This window comes from Falco punctatus (assembly GCF_963210335.1).
Source record: "Falco punctatus genome assembly, chromosome: 4".
Taxonomy (NCBI): Eukaryota; Metazoa; Chordata; class Aves; order Falconiformes; family Falconidae; genus Falco; species Falco punctatus.
The window spans coordinates 23,784,844-23,807,175 of record NC_137583.1 but is presented as its reverse complement, the minus strand read 5'-3'; the positions used below and the strand labels follow the sequence as shown (position 1 = coordinate 23,807,175).

General features: G+C 47.0%; 1 protein-coding gene across 3 annotated transcripts in view; it reads right to left on the bottom strand.

Annotated features, from left to right (window-relative positions):
- Nucleotides 1-15,264, bottom strand: part of LMCD1 (LIM and cysteine rich domains 1) — a 36,293-nt gene extending 21,029 nt beyond the window's left edge. Inside the window, exons 1-2 of one of the 3 annotated variants that reach the window (XM_080387652.1) lie at nucleotides 15,110-15,245; nucleotides 7,792-7,862 (exon numbers count right to left, since the gene is read on the bottom strand). Coding sequence is in view for 1 of the 3 variants with exons in the window: in XM_080387650.1 (XP_080243776.1) it covers nucleotides 7,792-7,862; nucleotides 14,623-14,635 (84 nt within the window). In the remaining 2 variants the exon portion in view is untranslated. Of the gene's footprint in view, nucleotides 1-7,791; nucleotides 7,863-14,622; nucleotides 14,733-15,109 lie in introns of those variants that run through there. The other 2 variants (XM_080387650.1, XM_080387651.1) reach the window with 2 other exon arrangements.
- Between the last annotated feature and the right edge of the window lie 7,068 nt (nucleotides 15,265-22,332).

Genomic DNA, 22,332 nt, shown 5'->3' with positions numbered 1-22,332 from the left:
TTTCATTCGTGCGTCTGCTTTCACACGTAGCTTTCACCTCATTTTTCACCCACAGTTTTTTCAGATATTTTGAAGCCAGTGAAAAGACCTCTCACCCTGGGAACCCATAAAAACACATCTTGAAAATGGTCTTAAAATGCACACATACTCCACCCTGCTTCTAACATCCAGAAAAATAGGATATTTTTGATTCTTCAGCTGCGTGCCAGCTCTCCAGAACAGATGAAGACATTTAAGCCCACTTACAAACTTGCCAGTTTTGGAACCACATGCTAGATGCCTACTAACTGATGGGATTTTTTTAACTGACTCTGATCTTAATGAGTCAGACAGAAGCTGAGTATAGGCAAGGGACTCCACATGGTTGTTTATTTAAAATACAAACATCTGGATTAAATAAACTCATTTGGAAAAGTTTTGTTGCATACAAAGGGAAAAGCATTGTTAGTAACAAGAAGCAGTATATGAACCCCCCCAAAACAACCCAGCACTTCAGAAACTAGTGAAACGTTGGTGCAGGAACTCACAGGCATTTGAGAGTGATCACCAGCCTGTGACCTCCAGTGACACACAAACCCACTGTTTTGCTGGGCTACCTCAGTGTTCGCAAGCCCATTTCTTAGTAATTTATTCAACTTGGTAATTTATTCTACTTGTCCAAACATGACTTCTGCTTCATGTCAAGGTCCAAGCAGTAACCAAGAGGTTAACTGCTCTTTACTTAATCTAAACCCCATGGAAGTACCACCTGACTCAGCACCCTCCAGAACACCCTTGTACCAGCTCCAGAGCAGGCTGGCACTACCCATCACCCCAGTTAGCCAGAGGACTTCTGTGTCCAGGCTGCTGGATCTGTTCCAGACACTCATCCAACTCCAAATGCTGCCACACAATGGGTTGGGCATGACTGTCCATTGCCAAGGGCAGGGTGAGCACCCTGAATCCTACCAGCTGGCAGAGCTGGAATCAAACACTTCATGCCCCACACAGCCACGGACGGAGCAGCCAGCTCATGGATGGACACACAAGCCAGGCAAGTGCTTCAGACCCAAGGGGCACCCTGTGGCACAGGCCACCACTGTAAGGTTTACCAGACCAGCCAAAGTGAGGCAGGCGGCACCTTCCCACCCACTGACCAGGCACCCCAGGGACTGCTTTTGAACTTCCACTGTTGTCTTGTTGCAGTTACACATTTACTAAGCCCAAACAAGTACAGTAAAATGGATTACATTTAATACAGCAAAGCCTCAGCTCTCATCTACCAGTATTGTTCTACTTGAAGAATCAACCCATTGGCATCGACAGGCAATCCTTGCCTTTGGGTTATACAACAAAAGCTGATAATCCACTTCCTCAAGACACAACTTAAGTCCTAGCCATTATTTTTGGCCACATACAGCTTCAGACATCAGCAGAAGACCTTGTTACCAGCCCTCCTGTTTGTACACTGCTCTAGCCAAGATGGAATCACATGTCTTCGCAACCAGGAGCTCCAGATCTCATTGGGAACTCTTGTTTGCAGATGTCAGTAGCATAAGGCTCCTTATTGTGCAAGCTAGCTGCAAGTCTGGAGCTATAGGAAAATATATGGGGAAACCATGTGAAATTTGAGTGGCTCTTCAAGGCAACACGTGGCTCCTGAGACAGCTCGAGTTTCTCTGCCTTTGGAGGTATTGGTCTTCAGCAGCAGGGGAAGGTGCTGAGATGGCAGCTCAAGGTGACACCAAGTCTCAGGGACATCCCTGCGGCATAGGCAGACCTTGCCAGGGCAGCAGGAACAGCCTGGGTGAATACACTCATGGGGGCTGGTCAGTTACCCACCAGCTGCTGCACTGCCTTGTCCCACAGGCTCAGACCCCTCTGGGCAGCGTTTCCTCATGGCTACTCAAAAGCACAGCCACATCTATCTGGAGGACAGCATTATTCCTCACTCCGTCATAAGCAGAGGGAGGCTTGAGCCACTCAATTCCATCTCTGTGCAGGGGCCAAACACAACAGGCAGTGCTGCCTGTTCTTTGGGCTGCCTGGTCAGCAGGACTCTCTGCCCAGATATGGAGCTTCTCCTCACAGCTCCACTCTGGCTTCTCAACTATGCATAAAAGGAGATTTCTTAAAATAAATAAAAAAAGATGCAACACTAAAAAACCCGAACCCAGTAAGATAATGTGAAGCAAATGCTCCCCCACTATCAGACTCCACCTATGTCCAAGGCCATTTGGGAACAGCAGTATTAAATGAGGTGATACTAAAGTTTAAGATAAGAGTTTGAAGATATTTGTAATGTCTTTAAAACAAGTTTGTCAACAAACTGCTTGGAAGAAAAGCAAGTTCTGCTTACCATGACTAGATATACAATGCACTGCAAGATTTCTGGTTTGGCTTTTTGTGTCTTATAGCATTCTTGCTATTAAAAGAGAAAGCAAGTCAGTGCAGAGGAAATTCTTAGGTAGTGAAGTGATAGGAAATTGAGGCCATTCTACCCACAAAAACATCTCTGAACAATCTCAGCAATAAGCCAGTAATACCATGGTTCACTATTATACTGGCCAAAGGCAGGGCCATCCTAGACACTGGTAAGTTCACTCAGTGGTTGGAAAATAAGAGAACCTATAACGACAAATGACAAGGAAAAAACCCAAACATGGCTCCATCTTGGTTTCAGGTTTGACGACTCCTTTGGAAAGGAGCACTCAGCTTTCAAGGCAGGACTGGTGAGGTGGACCCCTTGTTAGATATTATGAGCAAGTCAGAGTCCAGCTCCACCAGCCTTCTCCATTTGCAGCTCTGTTGAGACTCCAGAAGTTTCGGTTTTTATGTACCATCATTCTCCGACCAGCCCAGCACACCTTGGCCAATGCCCCTTCGCCAAAGGGCATACTGGAACCTAGTTTGACAACTGAATTTGGTGCAAGGGGACTGTCCTCAGTGGCACATGGAGGAAACTGTTTCCACATCCACATGACTTGAAAATCCTTCTGATTAGAAGTAGCTTCTTTCCACCCTCCTCACAACCTGTTCAGTGCCAGAGATTTAGTACATCCAAGAGAGGAGGCTTCAGACTAAACTTAGGTGTTTCCCAGTGAGGGCTCCTCTAGAAACAACCAGGCTAATGCTACAGGAACATGGCCCAAGCTTCTAGACTGCAGATGGGCTGGACTTAGATCTGCCAGTGCTCAACAGGCATACCAACTATCATAAGGCCCTCAAATGCCTCCTCCCTTCTAGAGTTGCACTTACACAAATACCTTCCTCTTGGGTATAACTGGCTATATACGGACACAGAGCCCCATGAGACATCATTGTTTTGTGGTCCCCCCACATGCAGCCTGAAGCTGTAGCAGTAAAGAGGCCACTGTCAAAAGCATCAGTAGCAGTATGGCTGCAGAGATCCTCCCACAGATGGTGATGAGTGGGCTGATGTACCATACAGTAAGGAGAAAAAAAAAAGTGCCTTGGGATGTATTTAACATCTCTGCTTTGTAGAGCCACAGAAGTACAGGGTGGCTCCAGCACACTGCTCCTGGGATTCTCATTTCATGAGACCCAATTGTTTTATGAAGTAGTGAGTAGAAGAAATTTAATGTTAATATAAAATTTTCACAGAACTTAGAAAAAGGTTAGTTGGGGAAAGCTAACATCCTAACATCCTCCACTAATAGCTGCTTTTGCAGAGAGGCTGTTTTATCTCTGGTCACTGCAAATTAGGAAGTCCCACTGAACATCTGTAGCACACAGATTAACCCAGAGTGCCACAAGAACCCATAGCAATTTTCTGCTTTCCTTTAAGGACTTCAATGAGTTTGATATGAGAGGAAATTAAGGAAGTAACAGCAGACCAGTATCTAATGCAGCTGAGCATGTGCCTCTGGGGTGGTTTCACCACCTGGCCCGCCCCAGCCAGAGGCACCCACCTTTGCTGGAGAACTTATTACTGACACTGCATAAAAGAAATGCAGACACAAGCCTGACACTTGATTTTTGGTTATGCTTAGTTTTCTTCCTTTTCTTTTACTATTAGGCTGCTCCTTATACCATCTTTCCTTAACTACGCACAAGGTACAGAGTAAAGACAGATGATAAATTAGTTTTGACCTCCAGCAGAAGCATGCTACGTGTCATGAGACCACAGCACAGACCAGGGACTTTAAGTGACAAACAAGGTGGACACAGGGAAGTGGAGCCAGCTCCAGCTGCTAAATCAGTCCCTGTAACAAAAGGATGATAACTGAATAAGGAGATCCTTATCTTATGAGGTATCTTATGAGACCTACTCCCTTGGAAGACCTTTAGTTCTCTTTTCTCCTGCATTTCAACAGGGACCTTGGTCTAATCACAGAAAGTTCCTAATAGTCCTGCTGATGGGAAACAGACACCCTGAAAAGCCAAGGCATCTCCTAGCAGGACAGTTTCACCACTGGCAGTATATACACCGTGTACCACAAGAAAACACAGGGCAGCTTCAGCCAGAAGACATGCCTTTGGTCTGCCACAGCACTGGCCACCATGCCAGGGAATGGATCTGTAGGGCACGAGCCCGGCTGGCAGATTACTCTAAAGTTGCATCCTCAGAAGACCTCGTGCCTGAAATAAGGTTGCATTTTGGTAAGTTTGGCCGATGTGGCTGTTAATCAAGGAGTGTTGAAGACTCGAAGCTTCCAGGAACATATATGCTCCTGCAAGAGTCTACTTCGCAGACTGATGGGACATGAGGCAGGGCTTGGCCCGCTCCAGCTCACTGTGCTCGATGCCAGGGATCACGCGTACCACCAGAGCAGGCTGAAGAGTAACCCCATGGGAGCGTTATTGCTCCCTGACATGGCTGCACAAGTCACCTGCTGCTCTCCAGCCTCTGAAAGGGCTTTTGGCACCAGCTGCCCCAGCCACAGCTCCAGAAAGGCCTGGCAAAGCAAGGCCCTCCTGCTTCTGCAGAGGTTTCTGGATCCTGAAAGCACTTATTGCACAACACCTTATTTGGAGACTAAAAACAGCGATGGAGACACGTAACTACCTCAAGTATGTTTTTTCCTCCTTTTTAGGGAGGAAAGAAGAAAAGCTGGTTTACAAAAAGTTACAAGTTCACAACAGCCCTTCAGAGCTGAGGTCCTCATTTCACCTCTCCTCACAGTCAGAGTGCTCCCCAGCACCCACAGCAGGTTCGATACAAGCCCTTCTGTGCAGCCTCTGGAAGACCCCCACGGAGTCTCGGCATTTGATACTCTACCCCAATAAATCATAGCCAGGGCAGAAGAGAGCTTAAGTGAAGCTAAGGGACCACACGAACACTCTGGGTGGTGGTCATCCAGCTGCAACAATTTTTGGAGATTAACAACTCTAACATTAAGAAAGTCCCTGAAAAATAAAGAGCGGAAAGTCATACAATATTCACATGGGTGGGACCAGTTTGCTCAGCACAAATGTTGAGGAGTTTAGGGATACGGATGGATAGCAATTAATTTGTTGTCATTATTTGACTATAACAGAGCTAAGCTTGCACAATAATAGGGAGTCAACTCAAACTTTCTTCAGGATTTCCAGTAACTGGAGGGTGTAAGCATTTACATCTAACAGAAGAGGTATCTGTATCACAGCATGGGGAATGCTGCAAGCTCTGGAAAGAGAACACCACCATCAGTTAAAGCTAAGCAATATTCACATGGGCTGCAGGAGAAAAGTCAGCCAAGCCCAACAGCAAAATATTAATACATCCATGGGGTTCTGTTTTAGATAAAAGCAGAATAAAGCCTGACTCCATCCACATGAAAAGCCTCTTTGGTTGTATTTTCTTTCCTATTCCGGCTCCGGCTGGGCAGATTTACCATAATTGTCTTACTATACACAACCATGTGTTGCACCCAACTGTCCCTTCTCGGCATATGTGGAGCTGCCTCTCCTCCAGAAAGGGCGAGCTACCTAGCAGCCTTTTGACCAAAGCTAGGGACTTCTGAACTCCCTCCACAAAGTACCAGTGGCATGTAACATCAGCTGCTGGCCAGAAAAAACTTCTCTGGCATGTGCAGGGACATGGTGGCACAACTGTCCCCAGCAAGAAGAGCCGGCAAGCCTGCCGGCTGCTAGATGATGTGGGGCTGGTCATCCAAAGCAGCACCCAGTCCCATGGAAACCCTGGGCTGAACTGGGGCACTGCCCTGGCCGTGCCCAAAGCCTCCTTCAGAGCACCTCACTTGGGCAGCGAGGCCAAATACTTGGCTCGGTGACCTCTACAAATCCATGGGGCACCAGCAGCAGGGACACAGCCTGGGGCACGCACATCATTAAACTGCCCTCAGTTTAAGGCAAGGCAGGACACTTGTGCTAGTAATGAACAGAGCCCCTGCTGCTGTCCCCAAATCTTCTATACCTAGAACTAAGCTAGTTCTGAGCCCATACTGCTCTGTACGCTATTGGGAGTCTTAAATAAGGTATCAATGTATATATAGTAAAGGCAGCACCCAGACAACGCTCACTTTGAACTAACCAGAAACCTATGTCAAACAGTCTCACTCCTACTTTAATTTCCTAATTCAGGATGAAAAGCAGATGCACCAAACAATTTTCTCAGTTATCTGGTCAAGTTACCAACATGTTTTTCTTTTCAGTGGCTCCTATGCTGCCAAAAGGTTCACATCAGTCCAACAAATCTGAACTCACAAGTGCTTGGTTCAATGAGGCCCTTTTATTTTAATCATTTGGCTAGCTCTTGTATACACATTCGAGTGCAAGAGCAGTTAGCACTAACACTCCTTGGGATATCAGTGTATCACTACCTGCATTTCCGCATGCCAATGCTGATAAGCTACCCACTAAAGCTCTCTATTCACAATGTGCAGTAGAAATGCATGTAAAAAAAATCCAACCACATTTTTGCTGTAACCTAAATGCTTGTCCAGAATTTCAGATAAACACAAAAGACACCAAAAACTTTGCCTGAATTTCCCAGTAGTAAAAGCTGTATATATCTGAAAAAAAGACACAGCTTTGTTTAGCTATTTAAACAATTACTCTGGATCCTGAAATACTCGCTCAAGGTCCCTTTACCATGTAGAAGAATCCAAATGAATCCTCTCCTGGGTGGCAGTGATGCCATCCCACTTAACTCATCTTAAATTAACATTAAAACAACAATTGAGATGCTGAAGGAACCCAACAATCAGCCCTGGGTGGGATGAAATGCCCATGTCCCAGCTGGAGGGCACAAGGGTCAGCCTGAGTCACCTCAGGGTTTGTTTTTGCTCATCCTCTCTTTTGGAAGAGATGCTCCACAAGTCTCAAATGCAAGAGCCCTGTCTGGTTTCACCCTTCTGCCATTCATTAGGGAAGATGCTTGCTGCTTCTGCTTATCAAGTTGTATCACAAGATATATCATCTCTTATGATGACATCAGTTTGACACATTAGCTCTGCTCTGCGCCCAGCCTGTGCAAGTGTCCCTCACCCCAAACATACATGGCCTGGGAGTTTGCATGCAAAGCCAGAGCATTCAGACCAGCTAAAGTATGCTAAATATTAGCTCCAGAGGTGCTCCTGGAGATGTGGATTCTTCTTTTCACTTGGTCTGTGTAAGCACTAAGGACACTGACACACCAGAGCAGAAGAGCCACAGCAGCATAACTGCCACTTCTGAAACACATCAACCCTCCCTACTGCTGATGACCAAACATCCTCCTTAGCTATACCTGATGTCCAGTGAGGTCCAGTTTCAGGTATGCTCAGGAGTCAACTCCCAGTACTGGCACAGAAGAAAACTGTTCAAAACATACCTTGGACCAGCTGAATGCCAGAGAGGAGGGCTTACCTCTAGAGGGAAACTCAGGGCTGTGCTGGACAAACTCTCCTGGATTTTAGAAGGGGGCTCCTTGACAGTGTCTGCAAGTGGAATAAATTTGTGCAAGGGCAAACAACTACCCTTAGAAATGCATTAATCAATATACACACTTGCTACTATAATTTTGACTGAGAACAGCAAAGGTTTGTTTTGATTTATTTTCTTCTCATTTTCATAGACAGAAAACATCTATTGTAATAGTGACCTGAAAGCAATTTGTTTCCTTGCCAAATTCTGAGCAAGCACAGTTACCCAAATTGCCACACACAGGAAAAAAAATAAATAATCACTTACAGTAGACTGACTTTCTAATTCTCTCTACAGGATTTAAGTCACCAGTGAATGAGTTGCTATCACCTGGAATATTGGAAGCACTTACTGATATTAAACTTTGCAGAGCAAGAAGTTTGTTGCCTTTTATTTTACCAACATAAAGACCAGGAAAAGGCACCGGTATCTGAGAAAACTTTCAATGGAGCTGCCAGATCTCAACCTACAGGATGACAGAGATACAACAAACCAGAGCCTCTGCAAATATCTTGCTCTTCCAAGAGCACATAGTTGGCAGCATTCCTTTCTCCACTAACAATGTGTGAATTAATGATAAGAGAAGGGCAAACTTTGAAAAATAAGATTAATAGATTTTTCCACAAGCAAGACAGTGCTTTAGACACTGGGTCTTAATTATAAAACCAAAGCAAACTGTGAGTAGGTGTATGGAATAGGGAGCACCCACCCATTTTTAATTAAACAGCAGCGGTGCCGAGTTCCAGACTGCTCAGGTAAGTGTCTCACTGTAATCACCAGTTACCTTCGCTAAGCCAGCTTTGTCATTCCCACCTCTGGCACAAGGAGAAGGTGCTGAGTGACCATCAGGAATGGGGGTCCCTTGGTACACTGACACATTGCACTTCAGAAGCTGCTTCCAAATTTCTATACAACACAACTGATTTAGTCCTCCTAAATATCTTCTCAGCTCTACTATTCATGATGTACAGCTGAGGAGATCAAGACTGAAGATGTGCCCAAGAGCACAAAGGCATTTAACAGCAGAGCAAACAAGGGCTGAGGCATGCCAGGGACACCATCCCTTTCCTTCAACACATCCTTCCCACACTGCAGCTTCACTGTATTAGCTCCAAGGTTTCCATAGGATCTGGCCACCATCACAAACCCCTCGAAAACCCAGAAGGCCCATCCATGCTTGGGCATGGAGCGTTTAAGAGAAAACATACAGTGAATCAGCAGCCCTGACAGCTTCAGACAAGTTGTCACACCAGCCTCTGGGGCTGTAGGCCTGTGTTCCCATCCTAAATGTCCACGACAGGTACATTAAACTAGGAGAAATACTGCTCAGTTGTTATATCCTGATGCTCTGGATTAAGACATGTGGCTGGCAGGAGCTGGCTGGCTGTCCTCCTGTAGACTCCCTGTTGTAGCTGGCACCCGCAGATGCTCTTTGGAAGTCCAAGCAGACTTGGCAGCACATGTGATGGGAACACTGGGGATTTTATTTTTTTTTTTTGCCTGAAGCTTCATAATCTTCACAAAAGCTACCCTCTTACATAGAGGGGAAAATGGCTTGAAGTGGATTTGAGTGACGCATTCCCAGGTGTTCAGAAAGAGCAAATGAAGTTCAAGTTAATTTTGTGGCTAGTGATGCCCTGAACCTTAACACAGAAGCTGAAGGGCTGTGCCACCTCAAATACTGGTAGTGCACAGGTAACCGGCCACAATGCTTTTGGGTAAATTTGCTTTCCTCTGTTCCTCGGGTAAGATAACAGTAGATTTTTCATCCTATGATAAGCTCCTTCCTAATGAAACACCATCTGGCATAATTTACAAAAGACTATGTAAAAGCTAATTCTGACAGAATTTAGCCCATTTTCTTGGCAGGTAAGGCAATGAACCCCCAGCATTTAAAGCTTCTAGACACATACAGCTGCGCTAGAAATTAATGAGATTTGCACAGCAGTTTGTATACAACAGCCACCCAGCTGCTTTAGTGCCTCTCTTAACCAAGGCTTTAACATTGCAGGCACAAGCAAAAGTTATTTTCCTAGAAGCATGTATTTTTGCATGTCAAAGATACAGCAAACAGCATCCACAATTAAGTAGTAGCACAAAAAACCTTTCTATTTTCTGTATTTTCTACTACTCACCCACCCTCCTCCATTTCCCTATTATTTTTATTTACACCATTTGACCTTCAAGTGAGCCAGCCAGCTCACACTCCTGCTCACTAGTGCCTGGTTTAATTCACTGAGATCACCCACCCGCCAGGGACAAGGAAGAGCAGGCCCTCCTTGCCCTTGCCTCTCTGAGCAACTGAGAACAGTTATTCCTGAGCATAGCAAGCTAAACATTAACAATTTATGATGCCATATCTGTCAGCAGTTAAGTCAAAGCTGCTATTCACTGCAGTTGCTATCAACTGCTTTTAACACATTTTGCATTTGACTCATGAAAGCATGGACACAGACAAAACCAGCATACCCAGCAAGAGGAAAGAGTTCCCCATTGCAGAGGGAAAGAACTGCTCTGGAGCAGTTCAGAGTTGTCAGTAACTGGATGAAGAGTTTGGAGTAGGTGAGGTGGTAAGAGCATGAGGAATCCGGCTGGTAACCAGCATCAGGAAGCTTTTACTCCTCCAAAAATTGCAAATAGCCTCCCTGAAATCTTCCCCTTTCTCTGAGCCCCGTCTTTAAACGGAGCAATAGTTGCAAGCTAGGACATCTGAATACCTCTTTTCCTGAATGGCTGAAATACAATATTTCCTTTTTGAGAAAAAAAAAAAAAGAAAAAGAAAAATCCTCAGCCTAAACAAATACTCCAGACACTGCCTCCCTGCAGGAGGAGAGGGATTTTGTAACTTGTAAATTGTATTTTATGGGACTCTATTTAGCTCTGAGTCCAAGTCCCAAAATCAGCTCTTTAACCCATGTGCTGCTTTATGATTTCATATCTATAAATACTTGTTCAGAGCTAAGTAGGTTTCTCCATCAAGATCAACATCTGTTTCCCCATGACAGCTGCAGCAGAGCTTCCTCCCTTGGGCTCCAACACAAGGATGCTCTTCTTGGAACAGGGGTTTCAGACCCACAAGTATAAACCAGCTTTCTAAGAAGGGCACACGGGGTGATCCAGCCACCTCCCCAGACCACCAGCCACATATAACCTGTCACCAACACAAGGACAAACCCCTTGTCCATCAAAAGGAGGCTTTACAGAGAAGGCACCAACTTTTCATAGCAAAACTCTGAGCTTCTGCTAGTGGAGACCATAACCAGAAATGGTGAATGTGGAAGAAGTCTGCAAGGGATAAATAACTTTCAGTGGTCTAATTGTTAAAAATGCTGAGATTTTAAAATATTAAAATATTAATAACAGCAGAGATGCCACTGCTTGTAGGCTAACCAACAGTGTTTACAAACATGAGCACTAGCACCTTTTAAATGACCAATGCAATGGCTTTGCAGGCATGTTGACTGCCATTACAGCCCTTGCCGTCTTCATCACTGCATGGCCAAATTGTTTAGAAGTATTTTTGGACAGAATAGAGATTTCACAGATGTGTCCTGCAGGAGACTACTTCTGGGCATAACCCCATTATTTAGGAGCTGAGTGTCTCTCCACACAAAGCCAGCCATCTGCCCAAGCACTTGCCATGCTGAGGGGAACACAGCTAGGGGCTCAGCTAAGTATCCTGGTCACGTCAGTCAGGGGATACAGTTTACAAGAAAGCTGAGCCTCCAATGTACTCCTCAAGTTTTTAAAAAAGCTCTAGATTTTTGGGCTTTACAGTAAGTTCCCAATCCTTAATAGCATTCCCATGCATGTCCACAGATATATATGGGGGAATCTTCAAAAGTGTCCAGACACTTTCCTGATGGAAAAGGGAGGCTTCTGCCTCTGAGCCACCCAGACCCCTGCATACACTGATTTATCACAGCAGCAATGTTTTTTTTCCTGTCCTACAGTCTACTTTGGATGTTTGTAAAAACACATCTTAAAGAACTGAAGAACGAAGAAGTTAAAGAACCAAAATTTGTATTAACTCAGTAAGCTTTACCTTGGCTTTGAATGGTGCTTTTAGCTTAGTGGGTTATTTTCTTCTCCTGACAAAAATGGACTGAATTTAGTGAGAACAGTACACAAATCCTGCTGTCTGCACAGTCCAGCTGAACCAGCTCCAGTAACGCACAAAATGCCAGCCATCACGCTTTATCTTTGTTTCGAGTTTTAACTCTCCATTTAGAATTTAATCTAAACAACTCATTTGCCAAAGAGAATGCTGTCCCACTCATGCTGTTTTAATTTCCTCAGAAAGAATCCCATAATACGCTAGGCAAGACATCAAGAATAATTAAAACCAACAGTGATTGAAAATCAAATTTTCAGGGCCTTGCAACAAGCCCTAATGAGTTCCAGACTTGCCTTCCCCAACTTGCTCAAACTGGTTGTGCGACACTGCCAAGCCAAATTAAAATTTGACAGTATTCCACCCCATGCCCAGAAAAAGTGGCCTTCTTATGATTCAGGAAATTAAACAGCCGTCTACTGCAAAGATGCCCATTTGTCTTTGGACATATATTATTCAGACAGTGATCCAGGGTCTGTATTTTTTTTATTTCTTGTTTTTATTATGTCATTCCATATCCCTTTTGACGTACAAGCTAGCTGGAACTTTTTTATACTACCAAGCCCAGTTCAGGTGACAGGCAGCTTGCCAGAATCATGGGGACACAAGGCATCACCCCTCCCTCGCCCCACACAGGGGTGCTATGCTCTGCACTGCCTGCCCATGAGAAGATCTCACAGCAGAACTACACCCTGCCACTGCAGACTCTCTGTGCCATTCCCTTCACAGATTTAAATGAAATTAAAAATGACATCTTGTCTTTTGCCTTTCCAAGAGGAGCTACACATTTAGCTACACATTTTGGAAAGGCTTGGATGGTTTCTGCATTTGCAAGTCTTTCAGGGTGCACTGTAAGCCCTCTGATGTACCGCTGTGCAGCCTCACTGCTCCATCCCCTGTGCATGATGTTTGAGAAGCTCCTGAGAGATGGGTCTAGAGCAGAGACTGCTTTGCCAGGGCATATTTCTGCTCCACAGCACAGATTTGCTCAGCCCTCCTCGGTGTCCATGTCTAGCCCTGCTTCTCTGCTTCCTCCCACAGGGACCCCCAGGCTGGGGCCCTGCTCCACTCAGGCCCCACACACCCTGCCAGCAGTGCTCTGGACATGGCAGGAATTGAGCTGCTGTCTGATAAAAACAGATTGACCACAGCCCGCAGCTGCAGTTGGCCATGAAAAAGGATCACTTTTCACTCTTGTGGGATCAATCTCCATTCAGTGCCTGGCAAGAGCTTCCCAAGGGCCTCCAACTGGCACCCAAAGGTGCTCCCCCCACAGAACCTATGGCAACCAGGACACTACGGACAAGCCCAAGGGTTCCCAGCAACAGGGACACACCGGCAGAGGACACATCGCTCCAAGTCTCCAGGGATGACACACCAGAGGAGACCTTCCTGGCAGGTCCTTGCCAAGCCATTGCCACCCCCCACATGCCTGCAGGGACAGGGTCACCCCACAGGACCCTGCCCTTGCCAGCAAGCACCGACAGGGTCAGCAGGGACAGGAAAGATGGAGGGAGGAAAGGAAGAAGAAATCCCACCATCCCACCTCAAAGCATCAGGTATTTCAGGCAGGACACACTGACAGCAAGAGCATCATGACACAGGGAGTGCATGGCACAGCCCCTACCACCCACACCACAACACAGCAAGCCCTGCTGCCAAGCACCAACATGTCCCTGGGACAGCCTGCAAGGAGCATCCAGTCTTCGACAAAACCCAGCAGTTTTCTTTGGGATCCAGCACTAGCACAGTCCAAACCTAATGAGACAGAGGGAGCTACCGCCTCAACAGCAGATGGGCTGAACTCCCCATCCTGACATTCAGGGAGGAATCCCCAAGCACAGCATGGGCAAGAAACTTCTCACTCAACAAGAGTGCCTGCCATTCCCCACCAGGAAGGTCTGGGAGTGCCCCTGTGCCATGGTAGACCCATGGAGGCCAGTCGTGGGGCACAGCACTCGGCACTGCCTGGTCAGGGCCATCTGGCATGGAGAGATGGGATTACAACAATGTTGAAACCCAGTAGTGCTGATGTTAGGTGTTTAACTCATCTCCTAATTATGCAGCGACAAAGGTAGAACACATAAGGTCGTAAGAGCAGCTGCTCCCTGACAACCCATTCCACATGTTTTATTTAGCAGTTAAAATCCCTCCTATTCAGCTTAACGCCATGCCAAGAGGGCCTTTCAGTTATTCTGGTTCTTTTGCTCATGAGAAGACACTGTGGCAGAGCCCCAGGACCTCCTGGGGAAAGCAAGCCTCCCTCCAACAGCCTGAGCACGAGGCGCAAACACCTTCCAGAGGGTCTAAATGGAGACAAGCAACTCCCTCCAAGGCCACAAGCTCAGGGCAGTGATGGCCCGAGTCTCACAGAAGTGACCTTAGACAACAACCATTGGTTTTCCAGCAAAAGCTTTGCTGAAGTGGATTTCTGGTCTAGAAATATGAACAAACCCAGATACATCGCAGGACATTGCGATGCTGTGGCTGGGCAGACCCCAACTGCAGCCACACGGCCACAACACACAGCTAGGCTTGCTCCGCTAAGGGGTAGGAAAAATGTAAGTACTTCGGAGATCACTTTTGCCTGCTCTTAACCCCGAGCACTTAACAATTCGCTTAACAGTCACGTTCTGTGACATTGCTTCCCTGTGACTTGCCTTTGCTCCACATCTGCTGCCACAGCTGCTCGCCCCCAGCCGGCAGAGGGCCGGTGGCGGGGCGCCCTGCGCCGGGGACTCCGCGGGTCCGGTGGGGCCGCGCAGGAGGCAGGCGCGGAGCGCGGCGCTGCCGCGGCGCGGGGCTGCAGGGGCGCGCACCGCCCGGAGCCGCGGGGCCGGCGGCCCCCCAGGTGTATCTGAACAAGCAGAATTTTGGAGGTGAGCAGCTGCACTGACGCCGGTCCCCACCAGCCTGCGGGACAGCACGGGACACGGGGGAAAAACCATTAAAAAATACAGTTTTCGAGCCCTGCCTGTGCCCGCGGTTCGCAGGTGGCGCCTACCGCCCCCCCGCGCACAGCCCAGCGCGGTCTACCCGAGCACGCAACCGCGCCCCGGGCTCCTCCGAGCCCTGCCCGGACGGGGAGCACATAGGAGGCGCGGAAGGGGGGGGTCTCGGCCGGTCGAGACACAGCCGCACACCCACCTCGCACGCCGCCGTCTCTCACGCTGCTTACGCTCCGCTGTAGCTCCAACTCTATGCTGCGCTCCACTCTACGCTGCGCGCCCACCGCTCGCCCGGGCGCGCTGCCCGACCGCTGCCTTTCATTGGCGGCGGCTGCTGCCCCCAGGCGCCCTCAGCCAATCCGCCACCGGAGACAAACTTTTCTGCCCAATGGCGTGCGGCGGGGCGGGGCTCACTGGGTAAAGCGCGCAGCGCGCGCGTGTGGTTTCCTCTGCTCTCTCTTACCGCAACCCCGCCACGGCGCCCGGGGCTCTGGGAGAAAAAAAAGGGGGGTGGGAGGGCAAAGAAAAACAAAAATTAGTGATTTTAAGCGTTTCCGTCCTAAAGCGGCGGTGCTGGGGAGGAGTGTGGAGGGGATGGAGCCTCAGGCGTGGGGCCTGGGGGGTAGGGAACGGTATGCAGGCCTGGCCTGGTCAGGCTGGAAGAGAGCTGGCAGCTCTCAAGCCAAGTCGCCTCTCCTGGCTGAGCAGGGGCTGTCCCTCTGTCCCAAGCTTAGACACTAAGCGCAGGGAAAACGGATTTCCCGTATCAGAGAGGAATGTGCTGGGTAGTTTATCACAGCAGACAGATGTGAAATGTTTTTAGCAGAAGAAACTCTGAAACTGTGTTTCTCCTGTTATTTCAATGCATATCAAGCATTGAATGACAATCTATCACCTTTTGGGCTCTTTTTTCCATGAAGTGGCAAAATCTACAGCTTTCAACAGTCATTGCTGCCAGCTCCTGCTGGGCCTGAGGCCTAGTACAAAGTCCGTTTGTGCAGGTGAGGCCTGAAGGGCTCCTCCTGCTCCTGGTTCCCCCCTTTCTGCTGTCCCCCACCTTTCTCCCTTCCGCATTGTGCCTGACTCCAGCAAAAAGAAACCAGGATCCAACTGCCTCCTGATATTCTGTTATCAAAAGAGAGTTGCCAGAAGCAGGGAACACAACCACAGCTCAGGACTCAACTGTCTCTTTACAGCTGTAATTTGAAAAAAAAAAAAAATCATAAACTCTCGTGTTGATTTATTATCTCACATATACATTTTTCTGAGGTTTCTTGCATATATTCCTGCAGAGAAGGGAAGCATACCCCAGGCTCATTTTGACCTGTATTCAGTTTCTGAGAGTGTGTCAGAAGCCATCTGCTCCTGCATTGGCCCTGACAGGATTTATTAGAGCTCACATTGCATTTTGTCCCCAGCACCTGGATATGTTTTTCCAAAATTAAGGAATACAATTTAAAGTGGCTGTGTGGGGAGGAAAATGAGTGAACAGTGGCAAGGGCTGGTACCTCACTGGGAGGAAACTGGGAACTCAACACAGGTGCCTGTATTTCCCAGCTCATGGTCCAGCCATGCTCTGCTTTGATTCCTCTGTGGTTCCTCAGTTTTCAGAAGATAAGGACTTTCTGCTGCTTCCAGCTGTGGGATGAGTTGCCTGAGTCCTTGCAAAGAAGAGAGGTAAATCTGCCCAGTGCCTCAGGGGGAACTGGGTTGCTAAATTCTCCAATTGTGCTTCCAAATGATCCAGAGATAGTGATGACTACGTGCTACAGCTGGTGAATACTGAGATCTCCTTTGCAGCTCTCCCTCTACAGTACAGGACAGAGTGGCCGATGCCTCCCAGGATCCAGCCCAGGGAGAAGGGATTCACTCTTTTCAAGATAAATAATTGGGCTGGAGCGGCATAGGTGATACTGGCCTTATAGAGCAAACAGGACGGAGGCATCAGGAGCTGGTAGCCCTCACCTGCAGAGAGCAGGAATGTGCCCTGACATGGCAGAGCCAATGTCTGCATTTTTCTACGAGAGATATTTTAACATCTGCAAAAAAATCTGGGTTAAAAAGCAATAGCAGGAGAGAAATTCTGGAAAGATAAAGTCCCTCTAGGGAGGGTGTTTGAACTTGACCTTCCAGAGGCATTTTGGGAGCAAGCAGGGGGAACAGCACAAGGATATTGTTTTTCAAACCCATGCCATGAAGGGCTTGGCAACGCCAGGAAACATTTGACATGGCAGTGGGGTGACATTATCTCACTTTCCCAATGCACACACACAGCAACCTGGGGAATAGGAAAGAACTTACGAAGGGATTTCTGGGAGCCACGAGACATGGGGTGATGGGCCAGCACCCAGCAGGAAGCAGTGACTGTCCCACTGCTGACTGGCCCCAGGGAGAATGGCGCCTGGCTGCAGTCAGCTCTCATGGTAGCCTAGAGCCCAGAGCCGTGCTTTGGGCAAGCATAGAGAGAAAGCAATCTGTTTATGGGTGGCAGGGAGATGGTACATGTAAAAGTGCTGGGTTTGAAGTATTTTTGTTTCTGGATTTTAGTTTTAAATTTAAATATATTTAGTTACTTTTAAATTTAAATAAAGCAGTTGTAAAGCTGTGCACTAGCAGGCTCCACATGCCAGGGCAGTGACTAGGGTCTCTCCATGTAGCGAAGGCTTTTCATCAGCATGGAAACAATGCCTGACACAGTGTGTAATTAGGCTGTGTGATTTCTTAATATTGGAAGATAATAAAACCAAGGCTAGAATAAGACTTAAAAACATCCTAGATGCTTATATTTGCAATAAAATACATCTGGAATTGTTGTAATTAATGATAACACAAATAAATCATGGCAAGCAATAGCTAACTGTAGCCAGAGCAAGAAGTCAAGTGAAGCGTAGATTATTTCTGATGTTCAGAAATCCCTTGAGAAGCACCTGATAGTGGGTGGCTCTCAGGGATGGGGAACTCAGCCAAGCTGGGTGGTGGCTATTTTAGTTTCTAGGTTTTAGCCTGTTACCAGGAATAAACAACCATAAATATTGTCTCTGAGGATGAGGTCTGCTCCGGCCTCACATCAGGTTGGGAAGCAGAGCAAAGTGCAGTCAGGGAGAGGCAAAGGCAAGTTAAAGTCAGCTCTGAGGTGGACCCGGCTGCTCAAACTGTGCCTCGGGAATGATGCCAGCACCAGTTATCACTGACGGCCTCTGAATAATGAGTCTGTGCTATACTTAGCTCTTTGCTAGGAAGAGACAAAACCATCCTATGACTAAACACAGCTAAATCTCTGCAGTAGTCATTCCCCATAAATTGCCAACAAATGAATAAAGGAGAAAGATGCTCAATTATGAGAAACAGAGATTTCAGCTTCCTGTTGATTCACTGGCAGCTTTTATCAGGACAAAACCATCCTTGCAGAGGTGTCATCAGACTATTGCTTCCTTGGTGGTCAGCTGAGTTCTGAAGGCAGAAGTTTGTACCATGGACCAAAAAATAGTTGCTAGCTGATATAATGGCAGTAAGAGTTTGGCATTGGTAATCATTCCTGAACCAAGCAGAGCTGCTTGCTTCTTCTGACAAGATGCTGAAGGTGAAGCCAGACTTCCTGTCTCCTTGGAGTTCCTCTTTATTGGTCTGCAAGGACAGGAGTTTATTGGAGTCACTGAGGGCAGGGGAGGAAAAGACGTATTAGGTCATCTGTGGAGAGCTGACTCTCTTAGTGCATCACTCTCTATGATTTAAAGCATCTTTAGCAATACCCATTTCTCAGGTCAGAATCTGTACTTTCTAAGATGGATTTTGCAAGGTCTAACTCAGTTGAGTTTGCAGCTTTATTCCTCATTTATTTTCCTGCCACTCGTATTGTTTCAGCTGTGGCTTTGAAGAATGGAGCAAGCTGCTTTCCAGCCCTTCTGACTTTTGAATGTGGAGAATGAAGGCCACGTCCTCCCTGCCCCTTCCCCAACCCTGCACACTCTCACCAGGCTCTGCTCAGCAGAGAGGGAGAAGCTTGCCAAGCCCAGCTCTCTCATGTGTGCATCAGGCAAGCCTAGCTCAAAGGCTTTATCCTCACGTAGCAGAGACCCACTAAAATGTGGGAAGCAGAGAATGAAAAAGGAGGAGCTCATCAGGTGCTGAGGTGCAGACAGGACTGTCTGAATTAAGACAAACTCCCAGGGTTGTTGCAGCTGGTGGATAATTTACCAGACCAGCTCGCTGGGCTTCCCTGTCCCCTCCTTCACCACCACCCACGTACCATCCCTGCCGCATGCTGAGAGGCACACAGCACAGACCTTGACAGGATCCGACCTTGGCACGAGCTGAGCTACAATGTGCTTGGTGCGGTCCTTAGTGGCCAGACTGTGGATCTGGATTGCCGTCATGGCAGGCACAAGCCCATGTGCTCCTGCCTGTGCATCTCCTGGAGGTCTTGCCCATGGGGAGTGAGAGCCCTGCCTGGACACCAGCAGCCTGGTGGGTCCTGCTGCAGATGCTGTCACACTCACACAGAACTTTATGGATGCACGATATACATCAGCTATAAGGACTGATGGGAGACTGGTACCTGAGTCACAACTTCCATTTCACTGCCTTCGCATGTGTGCAGGGATGAGTGCTGGTGCCCTGCTCTGATCCCAGCCCCTCTCCCTGCTCGGCCTTCTCAGGGGAAAGGGACATGTCCCAAGGGAGGTGGAGAGGTGATATGGAGCAAGATCAGCTGGAAGCTGCCTGGCTGTGGCATCGAGGTTTAAGGGACCAGGTGTGTACAAAGCAGACGAACAAGGCTGGAGCCCAGCCACAGGATAGAGGCAGCTCTGTGGGAGCAGAAAGATTTCCTTAAGAATTTCTTTATTTCTTCAGGAATCCCACACAGAGGAAAGGGCCAAATTTCTGCCTGGAGTTGATGCTAATCTGCTTTGTTTTGAAGAAAGGGGAATGAAACCTTGGAGCTGAAAATGAATTTTGCTGTTAAGCAGAAGGCTGATGCAGTTGGCTGAGAGCTCACCTGAGCCTCACTGAGCAGTCGATGCTGCTTTGCCCCCCAGGGCAGATCCATGCTGATACCTTGATTTAAAAGAGCTGCTTGAGTTGCTCCTTGACTGATGCAAGTGAAAATTTGGCCCAGAGATAACAGAAATGGCCAACAACTATGAATATGTGTGATGCCATGAACTAGCTGAAGTCACAGGCAGCACACTGCAATGTGCTGGTGTGGACCACTGCAGCCTTGGTGGTACAGGGGTCTGCATGGGCTGGTGAAGTCTTTCACCTCTTTGAGAGCAGTTTGTGCACTGTAGATCAAGAAGCTAATGCTGTGGTGAAAGGGATTACTGCAAACTATGCTGTGTTTTCTAGTGAGAGAATTTGTGGTATTACAGTCCTGGCTAATTTTCAATTTTTCTCTTTTGTACAACATAAAGGGATAAATGAAGTAGAAAATATGGCTCCGCAGCTGCTTTTGGTTAAGTTTTCCCCCCTCTTCCATGTGCATAATAGTAAAACTAAAGGTTTGGTTGAAATATTTTTGAAGAAATTATCATCTCCTGGACTCTCAATCTCAGCAAAACAATCAAAGAAAAATGACAGGAAAATAAATGGAAGATACTAATAAAAAAGGCAGTCAAATGACAATTAAATCCATGCAGCTCCTTTTCTATTTATTATTGAATAAAACAAGCCAAATTCCTGTATGTGCTGATTTTGCCCATGGTTGTTTGTAAGGAGATATATGGTTGCAGTGGGAAGAAAAAAAAAATACTGCATAAAGTCTAAGACATATTTTGTGACAACATACTATGTTTTTTTCACTAGTCGTGATCAAATGAGTCATCTAGTTTGTAGTCAAAAATAGATCCAGTAATGTAGATTAAAAAATAAAACAGCAATACATGTGGTTGTGAACACAGCTGTTATCATATGGGTTTCCTAATTTGGCTATATTCATGCAAGGTCTTTAATCCAAAGCTTTACGTAGTTAGCTTCATCATCAAAAGATTATTTGTAGTGAGTAAGGCTCTTAAAATCATGTACCAGTCTGAGTCTCTGAATTCTGTAAGCCTATCTATAAAGTATGAAATTACATACAGCATTTATGAAGAAAATGAATCATTCTTTTTGCCCTTTTATTTTGAATCAAGGACTTTTTTTACTCATGCCTTGGCCATGCTGCTCAGGGGAAGTTGTTCCAGTGCAGGCAGACCTGTTGAGAAGCGGCTGTCCAGCACAACCAGCTTCTGTGCTGATCCAAAGCAGACACTAAGAAGGCATCGTGTGAGTGCAGCTGGGTCCTGCTGGCCCTGCGCTGTCCCAGGACCCGGCTGGAGGCGAGGGTCACAGCAGGCTGCCGGCCATCTGCTGCTCAGGGGCTGCAGGACCCGCTGCTGGGCTCTTGAGGGACTAGCGCCATGATGGGCAGAGCTGCGTCAGTGGCATTAGCTTTGCCCAGTGCTGAGAGCGGAGGGTGTTACGGGGCTGCCGTGTCACACCTCTATCACCCGGTTAGCATCCTTTGCCCTGTGGCCACGCTGCTGCTGAAGGAGTGGCTCTGTCCCACCTCATAGAAAGACAAATCTGGGAAGGGACAAAATTGAATCTAGATGAGGCAAAGCCCCTTGAGAAAGCCGTGGGCGTACACAAAGTATCTAAGAAATGTCCGAGAAAGGATGTCTCAGAGTCAAGGGCTGCATTTAGCTGACGTATGTGGCTGTAGAAGGTCAGCAGACGGATCCAGAGGGCACTGGCCAGACATGCGGTTGGACAGGCGGTAGAGATGGTGAGGGCAGACAAAGACCAGCCATTAGAGACCATGCCCATGGGAGCCAGTTGTGGTACCTGAGCCACGGCAAAGCCATCCTGGAGCTGGAGCAGTTTAGTTCAGGGCTGTAAATCTTTTAGCCTACAAATGGCAGAGACCGATCCAGCAACCCTCGTTCCTTATTGTACATGATAAGCACATGTAAATAAAGTAGTGACCTTCTGTTTTGGTCCTGCATCACGTATCTTTGTCACTCTATCTGTATGTGGCTGTATCAGGCTGTTTGAGTTGTCTTTGAGGACTGACTTGTGATGGCATTATGACCTTTACCACTGGTGTGAGAAGTGCAAGAATACAAAAGTAACAAAGTAATTTTACAGGTCATTGTAGTTAAAAAATAGAACCATTGACAAAGCAGAACTGATCTTATCTGATGCTACTCTTTAGATTCTGGTACGTAGTTTTATGGATTAAATACCTTTTCATTTTGACACTATGAGTCCTCGTTTAACTTTTTAAAAGGCATATCTGAAAACAACTCAGGAATCTCAAAAAGAGAAATACTGTTAAACAAAGGTTCCTTCTGTGCAAGTTATCTTCTTACTTGAAACACAGCCCCAAAAGTCTCTTGCCTAGCTCCAGCTTCAACCCCTCTCTTGGAAGAATTTAAAAGTAGC